The sequence below is a fragment of the Acomys russatus genome, chromosome 29 (genome assembly GCF_903995435.1).
Source record: "Acomys russatus chromosome 29, mAcoRus1.1, whole genome shotgun sequence".
Classification (NCBI taxonomy): domain Eukaryota; kingdom Metazoa; phylum Chordata; class Mammalia; order Rodentia; family Muridae; genus Acomys; species Acomys russatus.
Genome location: NC_067165.1, coordinates 21,365,427 through 21,385,535, shown reverse-complemented (window position 1 = coordinate 21,385,535; position 20,109 = coordinate 21,365,427). Strand labels below are relative to the sequence as shown.

The following is a 20,109-nucleotide window of genomic DNA, read 5'->3' as shown; positions in this document are numbered from 1 at the left end:
AGAAGAAGAAGAAGAAAGAAGAAGAAAGAGAAGAAAAGAAGAGGAAGAAGAAGAAGAAGAAGAAGAAGAAGAAGAAGAAGAAGAAGAAGAAGAAGAAGAAGAAGAAGAAGAGAAACAGAAGAAAAAGAAAAATTCTGTGTTCTTCTCATGGAAACATGAGCACTCCTGTTACGGAAGAATACACGCTGGTAGCCCTGTTTATTTAAACCTGTCTTATCTTGTGTTGACAATAGGTTTTTCAGAATGGCCATTTCCCTGAATTAGCTTGAGAAAGTTTTGTTGTTCTTTTTTTGTTTTTTTGTTTTTCCCCCAGTGCTGAGGACCGAACCCGGGGCCTTGTGCTTGCTAGGCAAGTGCTCTACCACTAAGCTAAATCCCAAACCCCTTGTTGTTTTTTAAGCACAGCCTTTGTTTTAGTTAAAATTTACAATGCACAAGATAAATTACAGTGCAGGATCTCAAACAGTCTCCACTTGTGACATTTGTGCTGATAATTAGTTTCTCCTTTTTGTTACGTTCCATTGTCTCTGTTTCACTTGAGGGGGGAAATGTGTGTGTGTGTGTGTGTGTGTGTGTGTGTGTGTGTGTGTGTGTGTGTGTAAATGCATCTTACCTATCCAGATCCCAGTTTCGCTATCTGCTGTATAATTCCACGCTTGTCCTGAGCCTGTATCCAGAGCTTAATGCCCATATTCTATACCCTGCCAACATGCATTTTATTCTTACAACCCTGTAGTAACAAACAAATCTTTTAGAAGACTAAAATTTTTAAATAAAAAATTAAAAAACCTTCAGGATAATGAGCATTTAACCTTCAAGCCTTAGCGCCATCACAGCCGTCGGGGTTACCATCCGTAGACGCCCTGATAAACCCAAGCACTATGTGAGAGGCCTGATGAATGCTGACTCTTTTGCAGCTAAAGAAAAAAAGAAAGAAAGAAAAGGAAAAGAAAAAGAAAAAAAAACTGGACTTGTGATGGGTCAAGCATTGCCAAGGGCTCTGCCGGGACATGGTGAGCTGTGAGTTTTACCCTGGGTCTTTTATTTTTAGATGCCGCACTCTTTTCTATATGTGTTCTGGGCTTTTGCCGTGACCTGATTTCCCAGAACTTGGCAATCTAAACAACAAAAAAAATTTTTGAACTAAACAGAATATTAGACTTTGTATATATATTATATATAATACAATTAGAAATGATATATTATATATTTATATACTATTTTTCCTTAGCTGAAAATTTACAGTTACCTTCCAGCTTGGCTTGCCCCTGACCTATGAAACAGTAACTACTCTTTGAATTGAACTTTAAGGGTGCCTATTCTATCTCAATTTCTCTCGAACACTCCAGGACAGAACGCTGGCAGTCTCTAGCGTAATTGAAAAAGGCATGTGACCATGCAGACTGCTGGATGCTGCCACTAGTAAAATATCTGAGGCTTAAAAAAAAAAAAAAAAAACAAAGTCTTGTTTGTTTCCATCAGTACCGAATGATAATGATTCCTTCTTTCTAGATATCTCAGGAAAAACGTTATAATGAATCCAGGCACGGTGGCGCACACCTTTAATGCCAGCACCTAGGAGGCAGAAGCAGGCAGATATCTTCAAGTTTGAGGTCAGCCTGGTCCACATAACCAGTTCCAGGGCAACCAGGACTACATAGAGAAACCCTATCTCAAAAAAAAAATTTTTTTTAATTTAATGCAATATAAACTCCCCGTGTTTACTAATTGATAGATTTGCCTCTAACAATAGTCAGTTAATTTGTTATATACTGTTGTTGTTGTTGTTTTTATTTTGGTTTTTTAACTTTATTTGTGTGTGTGTGTGTATGTGTGTGTGTGTGTATGTGTGTGTGTGTGTTCACACTCATGCATGCACAAGCTACAGTGCATATGCAGAGGTCAGAGAACACGTTGGAGAAATCCGTTCTTTTCTTTCACTATGTGAATCCCAGAGACCAAACTCCGCTCATCGAGCTTGGTAGCACATGCCTTTACCTGCTGAGCCATCTTGTCAGCCCTATTTTGGATTTTTGAGACTGGGTCTTCGGTAGCCCAGGCTGCCCTCTGACCAGACCACCAGGTTGTTCAGCTGTAACAGGTTTCTGAGAGGGGATGAGAAATAAAGAAAACAGGAAAATTTGGTATCAGGAGGTCCTGCATCAGCCGGGTGTGGTGACGCACGCCTTTAATCCCAGCACTTGGGAGGCAGAGGCAGGTGGATCGATGTGAGTTCGAGGCCATCCTGGTCTCCAAAGCGAGTCAAGGGCAGTCAAGGCTACACAGAGAAACCCTGTCTCAAAAAAAAAAAAAAAAAAGAAAGAAAGAAAGAAAAGGAAAGAAAAGAAAAGGAAAGGAAAGGAAAGAAATTTAGAATCTTGCCGGTCGTGGTGGCGCACACCTTTAATCCCAGAACTCAGGAGGCAGAGGCAGGCAGATCGCTGCAAGTTCGAGGCCAACCTGGTCTACAAAGCAAGGCTAGAACAGCCAAGATAACACAAAAGAAACCTTGTCTTGGAAAAAAAAATTTTTTTAAAGAAATACAGCATCTTAAACACAGTTTTCAGGAGAAATGGGACAGAACCAGCAGAACACTACTGTACAACGGGACAAGGTCAGCAGAAAGCTGATCAAGCAATGTTGCACAAAGAGAACACAGGGTGTCTCGAGTGTGTCACAGACAGCACACAGCAGCCTCAGGACTGACACCCATAGCCCTCTGCGGGGAGAGTTGGGTTAACAGGATTTAAAGTTGAAGCTCCCCCCCAAGGCTCTGGCCCCAGGCTGTTTCTGAGGGAGCTTCAAGCCCTTGTCAACCATGTTCCTGGTTTTAGACAAGTAACTGCACTCCTTCTCCATCCACCAGGCCTCTGGAAAGGCCTCGGATGAGCCTGGCTCCCACCTGTCCTCAAGCCAAGGATGATGTTGAACTTCTCATACTCCTGATTCCACCTATGTGCTAGGGCATGTGCACGCATCTCCGTCCCAGAAAAGTTAGCTGGTTATTTGTTCTTTCTTTTTCTTTCCTTCCCTCTTTCCCTTCCTTCCTCCCTCCCTGTCCTCCTTCCTCCCTTTTTTCCTCCCTCCCTGTCCTCCTTCCTCCCTTCCTTCCTCCCTCCCTGTCCTCCTTCCTCCCTTTCTTCCTCCCTCCCTGTCCTCCTTCCTCCCTTCCTTCCTCCCTCCCTGTCCTCCTTCCTCCCTTTTTTCCTCCCTCCCTCTATCCCTTCTTTTTTTCTTTTTTCTCCTTTCCTCTCCCTTCCTTCCTTCCTTCCTTCCTTCCTCCCTTTCTAGAAGCCTCCATTCCTGCCTCCCTCCCTCCCACGTGCCCTCCCTCCCACGTGCCCTCCCTCCCTCCTTCTCTCCATCTCTTCCTTCTTCCATTTCTCATACTGGGGATTGACTACAGACTTTGCACACACTAGGCAAGTGCTGTATCACTGGGCTGTATCCTTGCTAACCTCAAGTACACAGGGTTTGGGCTAGGATAAGTTATACAAGAGTTAACTCTATTTATTGCCTATTGCCCTGCTGTAAAAGAATTCTGCCAAACTTACATTCTCTGTAGTTCTCAGGTCATTTGATTCCCTTTCATGACTTCCAATTCTCTGTTAAAGGTATTTGTTTTCGTTCATTTGTCCATATTTTCTTTGATAATTTTAATTAATTCTAGTTGTTTAAGACCCTTGTCTTTTTACTCCAATAACACCACCATTCCTGGGTCTGTTTATATTGCCTGTTTATTCCCTTGGCTGACAGCACCATTTTTCTACTTGTTTGTCTACCTAGAGACTCTGGTCTCTGTCATATAGTACAAGTGCTTGTAGAATCAATTTTTAAAATCCATAAGCACCTGTATATAAAAGACATTCAGGGACTGGAGAGATCACTCACTTGGTATAGGGCTGACTCTACAAGCACAGAGACCTGAGACCAGATCCTCAGCACCTATATAAAAAGCCAAGTGTGATGGCATGTTCTTGTAATCCCAGTGCTGGGGAAGAGGAAACAGGAGGATCCGGTAGGCTCTCTGGCAGCCAATAAAGCCAGCCAGTGAGTTCCAGGTTAAGTGAGGGGCCCTTTCTCAAAACACAAGATGGAGACACTGACCTCTGGCCTCTGCTTATATGTAAGCAGGAAAAAAACTGAAGCAGACCTGGGGTGCAGGCTTGGGGGCATCTGGTTGACCTGCAACGCATTTCTGTATTTAGGCTGGTGCCTCTCTGGGTTTTTGACTGAGAACCCAATGGTTTCCTGTCTCCCTGCAGAATATTCAGTTCTACTCTTTGGAGGATCTGAGCTTCGCCATCAAGCTCTCCCCCTATCTCTCCTTTGACCGCAGCTTCAAGCTGGCAGATACAGCTGAGGAGGATGCCAGTGCTGTGTTTGCATCAGACTTCATGTCATTCCATTCTGTGTCTAAACATCTAAACTTTCCAGAAGATCGACATCTGCTTTTTTTGTTGTTGTTGCTATTTTGCTTTGCTTTAATTCCTTTGCTTTCTTTCTTCATTTGATTTGTTTTGTTTTGCTTTGGTTTTCGAGACAAGGTTTCTCTGTGTAGCCCTGGCTGTCCTGGACTCCCTTTGCAGACCAGGCTGGCCTCGAACTCACAGAGATCCTCCTGCCTCTGCCTCCCGAGTGCTGGGATTAAAGGCGTGCGCCGCCACTACCGCCCGCCTTTCTTTCTTCATTTGAAACAGGGTCTCATGTAGCCCAGGCTGACCTTGAACACTGTGCTAGACGATGACCTCAAACTTCCAATCCTTCCGCCTCCACCTCAGAGGTGTCAGGCTTGCAGGCATGCAGCTGGGGACCAAGCCCAGGCCTTCCTGCATGACTCACTCTACCAACTGAATCCTTTGGTAATTTTTGGAAGCCCAGAAGCTTGAGAGACAGCCAGCCAGCATGCCAACAACAAAGAGGCCCTGCCTCAGATGAGGAGAGGTGGTGACAACCAACATGTGACTTTGTCCTCTAACCTCCCCAATGTGCATTTGTGGGTGAGCATGTGCAAATTCACACACCAAACTTTTTCAAAAGAAAAGAAAATGCAAGCAAATTGATGTTCCAATAAAGTATTAGGCAGTTAGAACAAAGAGGAAATGCTTACATGACAATGAGTGAAACTCATAGGTAGGCCAGGCATGGTGGCACACCCCTTTAATCCCAGCACTTGGGAGGCAGAGACAGATGGATCTCTGTGAGTTCAAGACCAGCCAGGATTGCCTAGTGAGCACCCAGAATAGACGCCATGGCTTCAAACACTCTACCAACTGAACAACATCCCAAACCCTCAAACTAATTTCTATAGAGACGATAGATTGAGGTATAATCTTGATTAAAGAGAGATTTGAACAGTTTAGTAGTTAACTGTCATTTGCTGACATATATAAAATAGTTCACTGTTGAAATTTTTGAAAAATGATCTGGAGACATTTTGTATGAATATAAATGTGGCTTGAAGGAATGGTTAAAAAACTCACAATATGAATGATGGTGACTTACACAATGAAATTAAAATGTTATATTTTCTGTGATAATACTTTATCACATCTGACCCACATACAGTGCTTAAACATAACATGTAAAATTGAATTCAGTCATCTTTGATAATTTGCTGACTTTCAGCTTGAAAACTACAGCTTTAACCCATGTTTCTCTAGTTTGTCATTACTAAAGTGTATTTGTCAAGTAGGGATATGGAATATGCTTTAACTAATAATGTGTCAGCTTAATTTATAGCTTAATTTATAGTGCTTCCACATTGGGGTGTGAACCTCCACTGTTCTCTTGCTGAGCATCATCCCATGAGCACCCAGGCACGGGTGCATTCCAGAACCAGGCACCTGTCAAGAACTGCAGACAAAGAAGCCTGGCTTAATGACAAAAGCCTCTTAGAACTAGGTGGTTGTCACAAATGCTACACTGAGAATAGGAGAGCCAGCTAGGGTGACTGCTAGACATGATCCTTCTGGGAAGGACGGTCCTAGTTCCTGAAGCTGGAATGTAGTCCAAAAAGGTGGCTGAGGGTCAGTGAAGGACAGTTGCAGCTACAGGCCTGCAGGTTCAGAGCAGGAGACACCCCCACTTCTCAGGCCAGAAAAGAAGGAGACAGGTGTCAAAAGTAAATAATCAGCTACAGGAGCTGGAGAGATGGCTCAGCGGTTAAGAGCACTGACTGCTCTTCCAGAGGTCATGAGTTCAATTCCCAGCAACCGCATGGTGGCTCACAACCATCTATAATGTAATCTGATGTGCACTGTATGCATAATAAAAAAAATAAATCTTAAAAAAATAAACAAAAAGAAAGCCAAAATAATAATAATAATCAGCTACAGCACATGGTGTCGCACACCTTTAATCCCGGCATTCAGGATGCAGAGGCAGGCAGACCTCTGTGGGTTCAAGGACAGCCTGGTCTACATGGTGAAGGTCTAGGACAGAGAAGGCTACATAATAGGGAGACGCTGTCTTGGAAAAATAAGAATGAGGTGCAAGAAGAAAACCTTGGGACCTAATGACAAAAGGAGAAAAATCAAGCTGGCATCCCTACTGAGGCCAGAAAAATGGGTGGAACTCAAGCTGGAAAGGAGAGACTCTAACTGCAGAGGTCAGGGTCAGAGAGGATCCTGGGCTTGGGTAGACAGGCCCAAGGGATCATGTGCGAGCAGGTGCTGGCAGGGCAAGAGTAGTGTTGGGGACAGGCAAGATGGTGGTGGGCAAAGTGCTTGTTTCACAGAACCCATATAAAGCCTGGGCAAGAGGGAACCGACTTCACAGAGTTGTCCTCTGACCTCCACACGTGTGCCACGACACATCTGCTCTCACACACCATACACACACATAATTTTTTTTTTTTTTTAATTTAAAGAAAGGACGGCGTTGGCCTAGTTCAGGCACTTGGGCTGCGGTTGAGCTAAAGGAGAGAAGAGGGTCAGTAAACAAGAGGAGCCTCATTCGCTTTCTGAATGAAAAACGAGGACATAACCGCTGCTGGGTAGGGTCAAGGAGCTTTCTATTGTGACTATAAGGAAGAGAACAGCCTGTGGCTTCTGGAAGAGTCCAGACAGAACATGGCCTTCAGAAAAGACCAGGACATGGTAGGGAGAAAGGCAGAGGGAGAGAAGGCATGGAGGCAAGAGAGGGGACAGGGAGAAGGAAAAGAAAGAACCAAGATATTGTGTGGCCCAAATGGCTGGCTTGTACAGGAGACAGAACCTGAGGGGAAAGGAAGAGAAGCTCGCCAGGACTCTAGCAGCTTCCTGCAACCCGGAGAGCGCCTGGCAGCCAAGCAGCTTCTGCAATGATTTGGTTTTTTGTTTGTTTGTTTGGTTTAGTTTGGGGTTTTGTTTTGGTTTGGGTTTTTTTTTTTTTTTTTTTTTTTTTGGTGTTTGTTTGTTTGTTTTGAGACAGAGTTTCTCTGTGTAGCCTTGACTATCCTGGACTTGCTTTGTAGACCAGGCTGGTCTCTAACTCACAATGGTCTGCCTGCCTCTGCCTCCCAAATGCTAGGATTAAAGGCGTGCGCCACCACAGCCGGGCTGTGGTTTTGTTTGTTTGTTTGTTTGTTTGTTTGTTAGACAGGGTTTCTCTGTATGTCCTTGGCTGTCCTGGACTCACTTTTGTTTTGTTTTTTGAGGCAGGGTTTCTCTGTTTTCTGGACTCCCTTTGTAGACCAGGCTAGCCTCGAACTCACAGCGATCCACCTGCCTCTGCCTCCCGAGTGCTGGGATTCAAGGCGTGTGCCACCACGCCAGGCAGTTTTTTGCTTTTTCAAGACAGGGTTTTTCTGTGTAGCCATGGCTGTCCTGAACTCACTCTGTAGCCCTGGCTGGCCAAACAGAACTCAAGAGAACCACCTGTCTCTTCCGGGGATTGAAGGCCACCACAGCCTGCTCCGCTTTGCTAGGTTAGTAGGCACTTCAGCTAGCCTTCTGCTCTGGGTTTGGTGGGGGGGGGGGGGGACACTTAACACTTTCTGTGTTAGGAGCAGCTTATCCACACCATGTCCGCTCCCACAGCCAACTGCAGCCTGGGTGGGCAAAGGCAGGGGGAATGAAGATTCCTCCTCTTCAACAGAGCAGGAGATCAGACCAGCAGCTACCGAAGACATGGGCAGATAAGTTTTCCCTGAATTCTGTGGGTTGGGGTGTCCAGCTTCAAGTGAAACAGCAGCTTTGATTCCCTTCTCCTCCTTTAACTGAAGGAAGGTCTTGGGTCAAATTTTTGAAAGTTTGAAAGAAGTCTGGGAAGTAAGTCCCAAAGGCTTGGTAGTGCATTGTAGTCCACGGTCTAGCATCCTCTGTATATTCATCTCATTCCTTCTCTCCTGAGCTGACCTGGAGGGAGGAAGGAATCCACACACACTGTAATTCTAACCAGAGGATTTCTTTCCATTGTGCCTGACCTCCCAGAGGCAATTGACTCTCAAGTTCTTTTTCCCTCCCCGGGTCAGACACAGAAGACTGAGTTGGACATTTCCCAATGGAAACTGACTACCTTGCTGGAGGAAATGTTACATCAAAAGCATCGTAGTACAAGACCACAGGGGGGGTGGGGTGTGGATGAGGCCAACGGGAATCATTTTTTTATTCAGACAGAATTGAATTCAGCCTCGGGAGATTCAACCGGCCCTGGTGTGGATGCCAGGTCATTTCTCAAAGACCCAGCCTTGCGTAGCCTGTGGGGCTGAGCAATTCATCCGGGCATGAGCAAATGAATTCAGGATGTTAGGGGCCTCCGCTGTCTCTTGGCCTTGAGCTCAGATGCTGGGATGAGCCAGCTTGATTCCCATGGAAGCACCAAGAAGTAACAATAGTAACAGAACCTGGTGGTGTGCTTTTGGACTCTCATTTCGTTCTCCCAACAAGCAAGGCAGGCTAAGCTGTGGCTGCTGTGAGCCGCACAGATGAGAGCTTTCCTCTTCCTCTTCCTGCTTCACCAGGTTCCAAATACACATCAAAGAGACTGAGACATCCTCAAGAAAGCAAAAGGAAGTAAGCTGGGCAGAGTGGCGCACGCTTTTAATCCCAGCACTTGGGAGGCAGAGGCAGGTGGATCTTCTTTATGTTCAAGGCCAGCCTGGTCTACATTAGTGAGTCCCAGGACAGCCAGAGCTATATAGTGAGATCTTGTCTCAAAACAAAACAAAACAAAACAACCCCCCCCAAAAAAAAAACAAAAAAGAAAAGAAGGAAGGAAGACAGAAAGAAAAAAAGACAGACAGACAGACAGACAGATAGACAATTAACTCTGTTCAGAGCTTGGAGGTAGATGTATTCAGATCTGTGTAGAAGAATGAGGCACTGGGGGCTGGAGAGATGGCTCAGAGGTTAAGAGCACTGGCTGTTCTTCCAAAGGTCCTGAGTTCAATTCCCAGCAACCACATGGTGGCTCACAGCCATCTATAATGAGATCTGGTGACCTCTTCTGAGCTGTAGGCGCACATGCAGACAGAGCACTGTATTAAAAAAAAAAAAAAAAAAAAAAAAGAGGCACTGCTACAGTTTGGACCTGAAATGTCCCTCCAAGACCCCAGGCTAATCTTGGTTGTTAGCTTGACACACCTAGGAAGAAAGAACTTCAACTGAGGAGTTACGTGTCCTGTGGGCACATCTGTGGGGCATTTTCTTGATTACTAGCTGGTGTGGGAGGGTCGAGTCCACTGTAGGCAGCACCATCCCTAGGCAGCAGAGGGCAGCAGAGATTGCTCTGTTGCTAAGTGCTCACTGCTCTCTCAGAGCATCCACAGGGCCACTACCAACCACCTGCAACTCCAGTTCCAGAGAATCTGACACCTCTTCTGATGTCTACAAGCTCATACACACATGGTACACATATGTACACACAAACACACATACTTTAAATAATTCTTTTAAAGTGAATGGAGAGTTGGCTCTGCAGTCAAGAGCACTTGTTCTTGTGGAAGACCCAGGTTTGATTCCCAGCACCCATATGGTGACTCGCAATCATCTGTGACTCCAAGTCCTGAAGATCCAAGGGCTTTGTGGGTACCAGGCAGTCACATGTTGCGCATACATATATACAGGCAAAATACTCATACGTATAAAAATAAATACATGCTGCCTTGCAATAGACCCAAAAGCAATAGGCCCACCAAGCCATGGACCAAAATCTCCAAACTGTGAGCCAGAGTAACCTTTCCATGTGTAAGCTGAGTTGCCCAAGCATTTTGATACAGTAAAGGGAAGCCAACTCACACAGAAGGTGGTGAAACCATTAAAAAATGGGGTCTGCCCAGGGTGGTTGATCTCCTGGTCATTAAGGGGAAGGTGGAGCTCCAGGAAACCATTGAGATGTGGAAGCAGAAAACACACATTATGCGGTTCTTCCATGAAACAGAAACACCAAGGCCAAAGGATTTCCTGTCCAAGTTCTATATTGGCCATGACCCATGAGGTCACCCAATGGGAAGGTGCATGTTAATATTTAATTAGAGTAGAAATAAACTCATTGATGGTTGCTTTATGATTAAAAAAAAAGAAAAGAAAAGAAATGGGGTTTGATGGAAGGTCTTTAGGTTACTGGTAATGTGCCCTTAAAGGGGGAATGAGACCCCGATGTCTGTCTTCCTGTTTCTGTTTGCTTCCTGGCCATGAGTTGAGTGGTTATCCTCTGTTGTATGCTCCTCCATGACACGCTGCCTGCTCACAGCCCTAGGTGCTAGGGGCCAAATCAGCCATGGGACAGAGCTTCGAAACGTGGGAGTCAAAATTAATGTTTTCTCCTTCTGAGTTGCCTGTTTCAGATACTTGAGATTTTTTGTTTGTTTCTTCTTGTTTTGTTTGACGTCCCAGAGAGGGAGCCCGAGGCCTTGGGCATCCTAGGCAAGTGTGCCCTGCCGTGCAGTCATTTCTCCAGCCCCGGGTATTTGATATAGGGACAGAAAGTTAACACATAGCACTGATGATTGGAGAAAGTAGGTGGCATCACCTAGTGCCGGGGAGGGTCCACACCCTCACCAATGCAGGGACCACGTACCGTTGGTGGGGGTGTAATTGTGAGTGCATTTTCTTTTGGAGGCAGTATAGTGATGTTATTAATTCAATTGCACACATATACTCTGTGACACAGCAATTTCCCTGCCAGGAACTCAGCCTATAAATTTACGAGTATGCAGAAGTTCGTGAGCAAGGACATTCGTTGCAGCATTGCTCATAACAGTAAAATAACGGAAACAAATGTCCATCTGCAGGGGCGAGCTGAGTAAGATAGGGACGGCAGGTAACAAAATGTGTAGATATGGGGAGCTGCACAGGATAAACTGAAAGCAAATTACAGGGAAGTCATGTGATCCTATCCCGTTTGTAGCTTTCTCATTAAAAAAAAAAAAAAAAAAAAATGGCCCCTGTGCATCTGATCGAAATGGCAAGCATCTGGAATGATGCACGCACACACGCATGAACCGCAAACCCTGGCTACCACCAGGGGACCGTTACTTTGCATTTTTACACTTTTCTCTGTTGCTTGAATTTACTTTCATGAACATGTGTTACTTTTAAAACATAAACAAGCTAAAGAAGGAATAAGGGACCGATGACAGCCATTTATCAAAAAGGGAAGAAGGAATTTCCCAGAACTTATCTCTAGAAGGCAAACTCAATGTGAGGGCCCGGAGGGTGGTCAGGGGTGGGGGAGGGGCTGTTTGCTGGACTTTGCCAATGAGGGCTTTGGCTGCCAAGCTGCAACTCCTTGGGACTTAAGTGACTTCCCAGAAACATGGTTTCCCTCCCTACTAAGAGCAGATGGCTCGGTCGTCCAAGCACAGAGAGAGGGGGTGCATTAGAGCCAGAGCCGCTGGCTTGGATCAGCACCCTGAGAAAGCCTCTGGTCAGCTGAACTTAAATGTAGCTCAGCTGGCCAATCTCGGTCCCAGCTAATGACAGGCTAGAGCTCCAGCCTGATTATCACCAAGTCCTGGCACAAGAGTGTTGACGCCGTGGAGGCGATGGCAGTGTTGCAAGTATCCAGCGAGAGTGAGAGAAGCAATCCTAACTCTGGGTCAGGAATGCACCAGGGAAAAACAAGCTTGTACAATCCCAGAATGCTTGAGGGGAAGTTATTAGACACCAGAATATCAGAGTTCTAAGTTTTCAAATTAACGGTATCCAGGTTTCATTCATTCATCTGAAACTGAGTTCTTCCACTGTGCAAGACACAGTATGACGCATAGGAACTAATACACCAAGCAAGATGAACACGGGATTTATTAGGGTGGATTAAATTAAAATACAATTGTCAATAGCCAACATTTGAGAGCCCACAAAAAAGGCAATTCCTTATGGATTGACATAAATATATTCTGACAAGAGAGGAAAAAAATTTTTTTAAATCTATTACCCAGTTAATGGCTTAATTACAATTATGAGAAAGAATAGTGAAAAAACCATGAGATTGGATCCAGGTTTGTGCACGTGTGCATGTGCCTGCGTGTTGGTAGTCAAGAAAGATTTGCCTTTAAGAGTTAATTCTGGATACCACCAGGTAGTACCAGGTACTACCAGGTAGTAGTGGTGAATGCCCTTAATAGCAGCACTTGAAAGGCAGAAGCAGGTGGGTCTCTGTGAGTTCAAAGCCAGCCTGGTCTACACAGTGAGTTCCAGGAGAGCCAGGGCTGTTATACAGGAGAAACCTGTCTCGGGCGGGAGAGAGGGGGGAGGCGGGGCGTGGGAAGAGTGATTATGAGGAAGTGTGGATGAGGAGTATATCATCTACCAAAGGAGATAGATTATCTCAGACCAACTCAGGTGCAAAACTCCCGGAAAAGTAGGTAGGAATCCAGCATGTTCCAGAGACTACATCAGGAAATGAAATGCAGAGGTGCAGGGGAGGTAAAGAGGTCCCTAGGGAAGCAGGGGCCAAATCAAGCAGGGCCCTGTAGGCAACAGGAAGGAGTTTGGATTTTATCGCAGGAAATATCCAAGACAATTGGCATACCACGTATACCCCAATGCTGGAGAACCCCAGGGACCACGCAGGACTTCAAACTATGTTTCACCTCTTGAGGTCTTGCTTTTGGTTTTCTTGGAGTTTCTGTTGTTTTTGTTGTTGTTGCATTGCATATATCCAGTGTGTGTGTGCATGTGTCACAGCTCTCTTGTGGACTTCAGAGGACAGTTTGAGGAAGTTTATTCTCTAGCCGGGCTCCGTGGCACACACCTGTAATCCCAGCACTCAGGGAGACAGAGGCAGGTGGATTGCTGTGAGTTCAAGGCCAGCCTGGTCTACAAAGTGAATCTAGGACAGCCAAGGCTACACAGAGAGACCCTGTCTCAAAAGAAAAAAAGAGTAGGAGGGACGTTGAGTTGAACGGGGGTAAAAAGCTGAAGTGTGGATAAGAAGGGGCCTTCTGAGATTTGCGCTAGCGAGCCTTTAGCTTTTAGTTTTTTGGCTTTTCCTCCTGGGCTGTCAGCTGAGCTAGTAAGGTTTTTGGGTTTTTTTCCCTCTGAGATGTGAGCTGAGTAGGAAGGTCAACTGGGTGCTTTCTCTGCCTCTCTAAGCTAGCAGGTTTTCACCCCAATATCTAGCTCCTGAATCTCTATTGGTAAAAATGAATGTTTGGGATTTTCATTTTTTATAACAACACCCACCTTTAAGGCTTCAGCTTCCAGCCTCCATACACCAACCCAGGGCTAGAATGATTTCAGCCTCCAATAAACTTACTCTTTTTAGTTCTTCCTGAACTCTGGATGGCTGGCTCAAACCCTAACCCTGGCTCAAAACGCCTCTCCAAGCTGACTGATTCAAACTGGCTTTTCTCCACTTCTCAACTGAACTGCACCAACTGCACTAACTGCACTGTAGTCCTAAAGTCTACTGTACTGTCTCTATAAACTCTGCTCTCGCTCTCTCTCTCTCTCTCTCTGTGTGTGTGTGTGTGTGTGTGTGTGTGTGTGTGTGTGTGTGTGTGTGTGTGTACTGCTCGTAAGCAGTTTCTCTTTCCTGTCTGTTCCTGTGAGAGTTGAGCATGTCTGCCCCCTCAATTAGACATCGCAGTTTGGGATTAAAGGTGTGTACTAAATTCCAGTCAGAGGGATTAAAGGTCTGTATTCTAGCTAGATCACACCAACCTAGGTCTCTGGATGAGATCCCTTGCCAGAGCAGCATGTCGCTGGATTACAATTCCTCTACACAGTAGACTGACAATGGCCAGGCTGAATAAGTACAAGATATTCACCAAGGAGCCAAAGTAGCACGGGCTGATGCGCTATGGAGGAATGCTGACAGTAAGAACCAGTTCATCTCACAGCCAGTCGCCAACATCCAAACGAGGGAGAGGGCCCCTCCTGCTGGGGACATGGAGGAGAGGGCGAGTTTCAGAGTTCTTGGTGACAAGCTGTGGGAAAACAGGAGGCAGGAGTCTTCGCAAACGTGGGTGGTCCCTCACACACAAGACTACAGGTCAGACATGTAGCTATGTGAGGTAAAATCACCCTGTGACACAAAACCTTTCATCCCTTCCCAGAAGATCAGCGACGAAGCGGAAAAGGCAGAGATGGAAGAACGGTCTTGTGCTGTGGGAATTCTGGACAGGCGGTGACCTTGAACCTCTTTAGTGAAGCTCTTCTCCTTAGTGTGCTCCAGAATCACCCCACTTTGAGAGGACTGAAGAGGCTTCACAACTCTCAGACCTCCAAGGAAGCCCTGTGTTAGAGTCAGAACTTTGGATAAGGAGCAAGAAGGGGCCAGGTGCACGTGGTGGTGCACACCTTTCATCCCAGCACCCTGGAGGCAGAGGCAGGAGGATCTTTGAGTTCGAGGCCAGCAACAGCTACACAGAGAAGGCCTGTCTTGAGGGAGGAGTAAGGAGGAGGAGGAAGAGTAAGAAGAGAACAGGGAAGAGGAGGAGCAACAGCAGTAGCTGCTGCTGCAAAATGGACACAGGCTTGGGAATCTGGCCACACAACGTTTCTTTGCCATGAGGCCCTAGGCTAATTTCTGAGCCTCACTGAGCCTGTCTTTGCTGCTGTAAAATGGAGGTTTAACTACCCCATGGGGATATTTGATGAGAAAACAAACAAGTAAAACTCTGAATCTTGGCTGACCCTGGGAAAAAGACTTCATAACTCCACCCGTCCCTCCCAGGCTACACACAGATAAATGCATACACCTGTACAGGCACTCCACACACAACACAAAAATACCCAGGTGGAGTCTCACCCTCTCCCTAAGGGGCAATGGCTTCTTGCTGTTTTTGACACTTACATATACTCTCAGTTTCCAAACTTGGTCTCTTCTAGTATCAAAATGTGAATTTCTGCCTTTTGAGTTTCTCAGGCATCCACCTTTCCTAGGGCAAAGTCAGCTCTATCTACCAGCTCTGGCCCCTAGAAATCCCTCGCCAAACCTCTTGCTATCGAAACACCAGATTATTATTCCTCTCGATGTTCCGGTTGCTAGAGTTTGCTCTAAGATCCTAGCTTTTAAAAATTGAGGCTGGCTGGGCACAGTGGCACACACCTGTAATCCCAGCACTTGGGGAGGCAGAGGCAGGTGGGTCTCTGTGAGTTCGAGTCCAGCCTGGTCTACAAAGCGAGTACAGGACAGCCAAGGCTACACAGAGAAACCCCATCTTGAAAAAACTGAAAACTAAAAAAAAAAAAAAAAAAAAAGTTGAAGTCTGGTAATGGTGCAAGTCTTATTTACATTACCAAGTTCAAGACCAACCTAGGTAATTCATCAAGACTTTGTCCCAGAATAAAGACAGCTGGGTAAGGTTCAGGGGTGCTGTGCTTGCCTATCATATGTGACAATGTGAGTTAAGGCTCCAGAGCTGCAAAACGTAAATCCTTTTTCCTATCTTCTCTCATGGGAGAAACATCACTTCCCAAAAGGACTCCAGTGAACTCAGGCAAAAATGGTTTGAGAACATGACACTAAGTGCCCTAACATGTGGGCTCATCCCCTTCCTCTCTCCCCCTCGCCCCCATGACCTGATTTATACACTGCTAAGCCACTGAGCATTACCAGGAGCTGGCTGTCTCCCAGCCTCCACTCAGGTGTTGAGGGACACTGGATTAAGTGCCACACCTCACCGTTCTAGCAGATGTCAGCTGTACAAGTGTAAGAGAAATAAATGGCAAGAAGCCTCTCCTGGGAGCCAGGCGAGCACGGGCAGGGACCAGACACTTACACTCCGCAGTGTCAACTTGTGGGAGCCGGGTGAGCAAGGGCAGGGACCAGACACTTAACACTCTGCAGTGTCGACTTGTAAATTTTACAGCGTGCTTCAGGTGTGCATGCTTTTTGAAACAGCACCCTTACTTCTGTGGAAATATGCAGAGGTAATTTACTGTGAGCTTTACACACACACACAGTGGGGGGAATGACCCAGATATTCCTCATGGACAGAAAGAAGTGGATTAAATACAACACATCCTTTAATAAAACATTTTTATTTTATGTGTGTTTTACTTTCATGTGTGTGTGTGTGTATGTGTGTGTATGAAAGCTGTATTAGTTGTAATATAAAATATGTATTACATGTATGTACCATGTGCGTGACTGATGCTCCAAAAGGCCAGAAGAGGGCGCCAGATCCTCTGAGAGTGGAGTTAAGAGGCTGTAGAAGCCCAGCCCTTTGCTACTGCTCCTAGCGCCTCAGCCACCTTTCCCCCTTAGCTTGGTGCATTCCTAGAATAGAGTACTTAAAGCCGTTAGCACTGATGAAGTAAATGGACGGGCAAAGGTAAAGTACACTGGGTCTTAACAGTAGGTAATAAGGCTGGGCACGGTGGAGGCGGATCGCTGGGAGTTCGAGGCCAGCCTGGTCTACAAAGCAAGTCCAGGGCAGCCAAGGCTAACACAGAGAAGCCTTGTCTCAAAAAAACAACACACACACACACACACACACACACACACACACACACACACACACACAAGAGGGGGGCAGGGCAACAAACTAGGCTACACTCTCATTTTCACTAAAAAACAAAACAAAAACACCTGTATACAATCAGAGAAAGTCAAGAGGCAGTTTCACCAGAGCATGAAATGACTAGCGGTGTGATATTAGAATTTGGAGTGGTTTTAGTTTCTTCCCTTTTTCCCTGTTTCCACATGACATGAAGAATGATGCCTGACAAAGTGGTGGACGCGGTGCTGAGATTGTTCCTGCTGTGGTAACTGAGGGGCGTGAAGACTCAAGTCCCAGGGTTGCTGAGTGCACCAGGAGGAACCACTTCCTTAGTCCGAGCTAAGAACTGGAAGGTGTCCAACAGCAGCAGGAGTCCCAGACAGACGACAGCTGGGATGTACGTCCTCAGCGACTCCCTCAGAACCACCAAGGTGAAGATGGCCCCTAGAACGGAGAGGAAGAGCACACAGAAAACCCAAGAACTCAGGGGTTCCAGCCCAGGCTCACCCACTCCAGCTCAAGCCCGCCCATAAACATCCCTCCGCACCCCTCTTCCAGGAAGCAGGACAAAGAATTAGAAGCACCTTGAACGAATTTACCCTTGGAGTAGGGGAGAGTCAAGGTGGGATGAAGATGTGGATACTAGCTTTCCCTCAACTTTTTTTTTTTTTGAAGATTTATTTATTATGTATACAGTGCCCTGCCTGCATGTACACCTGCAGGCCAGAAGAGGGCATCTAATCTCATTCTAGATGGTTGTGAGCCACCATATGGTTGCTGGGAATTGAACTCAGGACCTCTGGAAGAGCAGCCAGCACTCTTAACTGTTGAGTCACCTCTCCAGCAGCAGCACCACCCCCCTCAGCTCCTTTTTTTAATAATCTAGTGACTCTACTGGAAGATTCAAAATGGGGCCTGCAGTGAAAGTGTGGTAATGACCTGTAAAGGGGGGAAAGCTTTAGAAATGGAAAGACTGTTCGAGTGGCCGTAACTGTGACACTGGCCAAGGGATGCAAAACGGCCTTTGGAGCACCAGCTGCCCTGTCTGTACACTGGCACGTCTCTGGTCAGGGGGGCTCCAGCTTTCCTGTTGGCTGTCGCCACACCCTCGAAATCCGCCATACACTAAGAGGCAGCTGCTGTTCCACACTCTCCAGGAGTGAGCACTTGTGGGAGAGAGCAGGAGCTGGAGGTTGTGCCACCTGCTCACACTGGAACACTACGAGACCACAGAAGTGATGGGGAAAGCAGTCACAGAATTCCAGTGCTCAGGATGTGGTCCATGACTTCCAGCAATACCTAGTCTTAGTATTGTGGAAGCTACGGCAGAGCAGGAAGTGTGCCTGGTCCCAGATGAAAGGCGGCAGCAGAAAGGAACAGTAGCTAGGTTCTTCCATGACGCCCAGGAGAGCCCCGTTGCCCCCTTACCCATCATGAGCAGGATCAATAGCAGGTTGCCGAGCTCTCGTAGCACAGGTGGACCCGTGACCAGCAGCAGCCCAGCCAGCAGTTCCAGCCAGCCCACTGCTGTTTGGTAGTTTATTGGATCTGGCTGATAGCCGAACAACTTCAATGGAAACACCTCAGCAAACTGCTCGAACAAGGCCTTCTACGAGTGGCAGGGAACACCTGTCAGCTGTGTTTCTCAAAGACGCAGTGCCCGGAGGCACCACAGAGACCTCCTGTGCTGGTAACCAGCTCCCCTAAAAATACCATGACAAGCAGAGGCCAGAGCCAGGCTGAAGAACCTAGTTTGGAGGGGCCACCCTTTGGGGCTGACACTCCTGAGTGAAAAGGCCCACAGGTGTAGTAATGGCTCTGTCTCACTAGACCTCTCCATAGATAACCCAGCATCAAATCCCAGGAAAAGGGAGCAGGGCTTGGGCCTTCCCCTCTAGGGCCAGGTGCTAAGTCTAGTTTCTCTTCAAGGTTTAGAGGTCGGATGGAACGGCTCCTCAGAAAATGGCTTCCATCTCCTATTCAGGGTCTGATGCCACTGTGGCAGCTGAGGGGGGTCTAAAGTAACGAATCTTTGAGACAGGGTTTCTCTGTGTAATAGCCCTGACTGTCCTAGACTCACTTTGTAGACCAGGCTGACCTTGAACTCACAGATATCCGCTGGCTTCTGCCTCCCTAGTGCTGGAATTAAAGGTGTGCGCCACCACACCCGGCTTAAAGTTAGCATTTTACCTACACCTCTATATCCTCGGGGCTGTTTTCTATGGTCCGATAGCAACCCTGCCTCTCCTACTACTGCTGCTCTCCAGAGCAAACTGCCAGGTATCCAGTCTCCCTGTTGTCATATACAGAGTTGCTCCAGAACTCCAGAACTTTTTTTTTTTTAAGTCACTTGAGTTTTAATTTTACGATTTTGTGCTGGGCTATAACGACAGCTGTCCTGGCTTTTACCATATCTGTCCCAAAGTAAGCCACCACCTTCGGCTAGGGGTAAAAGAAGAGTATGCAGTCTTGGGAAGAGGCAACAGGGGTCCTCCGCAGAGCCTGGCTTCTCTGAAGGCCTGAAGTGCGGCTGGACCCTCACTTCGCGGGGTAAGAACTAGTCAGGTGACTTCTAGGTTCCCTGGACGCTGTAGAGTCCTGGTTAACTTACTCTACTTTGGGTCCTGCTGGATTAGCTGTATCATCTTTTGGCAAATTACATTTTACACTCAAAGCTGGTTTCCAAGCTTAAAACAGGTGACTTCTAATGTGGTGCAAGATGTTAATCCCAGGACTCCGGAGGTGGAGGTAGGTAAATCTCTGCAAGTTCGAGGCCAGCCTGGTCTGTACAGAGCTACATAGTGAGGAAACTGTCTCAAATCAATCAACCAATCTGCCTCGCCAACCTCCCCCAAACTGTGACAATGGGTGGTGGGTGTGGGATGCGGAGGTGTGCTCGGTCCCTTTCCCACTTCGTCTTCCTGGAAACCCTAGCTCCCATTTCTCCAGCTCCAAGTCGGCCTGGGCACAGCTTGGCCAGAAGTGTAAGTCCCGTCCCCTCCCACCAGGAGAAGGTGCAGAAAACTCAACGGAAGGCCTGGAACCCGAGCACATGCTGTCCTTCCCCAGCCGCAGCTCACCATTTGCTGTGACACGGGGGCCGACACCTGCAAGAGCTTGGCAGCCCCGGTGAGCACGAAGAAGACGCCGAGCAGGACGCGCAGCGCGCAGAGGATGAGCGCCATAGCAGCGCCAGCCTCCCCAGATGCCTCTTCTTCCGGGAGACCACAGTC

The 20,109-nt window shown here is 46.9% G+C and overlaps 1 protein-coding gene across 1 annotated transcript; it reads right to left on the bottom strand.

The window, feature by feature from the left end:
• Nucleotides 1-17,143: 17,143 nt before the first annotated feature.
• Tmem35b (transmembrane protein 35B) lies at nucleotides 17,144-20,109 on the bottom strand. The gene is made up of 3 exons (XM_051171183.1): nucleotides 19,957-20,109; nucleotides 18,305-18,485; nucleotides 17,144-17,320 (listed from the first exon to the last, which is right to left on the bottom strand). Exons 1-3 carry the CDS (start codon nucleotides 20,059-20,061, stop codon nucleotides 17,163-17,165), a joined length of 444 nt encoding a protein of 147 aa, XP_051027140.1. The 5' UTR covers nucleotides 20,062-20,109; the 3' UTR covers nucleotides 17,144-17,162.

Bases quoted from the DNA above. Each gene is read 5' to 3' on its own strand.
- Tmem35b (XM_051171183.1), bottom strand. From the start codon at position 20,061: ATGGCGCTCATCCTCTGCGCGCTGCGCGTCCTGCTCGGCGTCTTCTTC. The intron at 18,486-19,956 runs GTGAGCTGCGGC...TGCCACTCGTAG, and splicing joins CCCCCGTGTCACAGCAAATG to AAGGCCTTGTTCGAGCAGTT. The intron at 17,321-18,304 runs GTAAGGGGGCAA...TCTCCGTTCTAG, and splicing joins ATTGATCCTGCTCATGATGG to GGGCCATCTTCACCTTGGTG.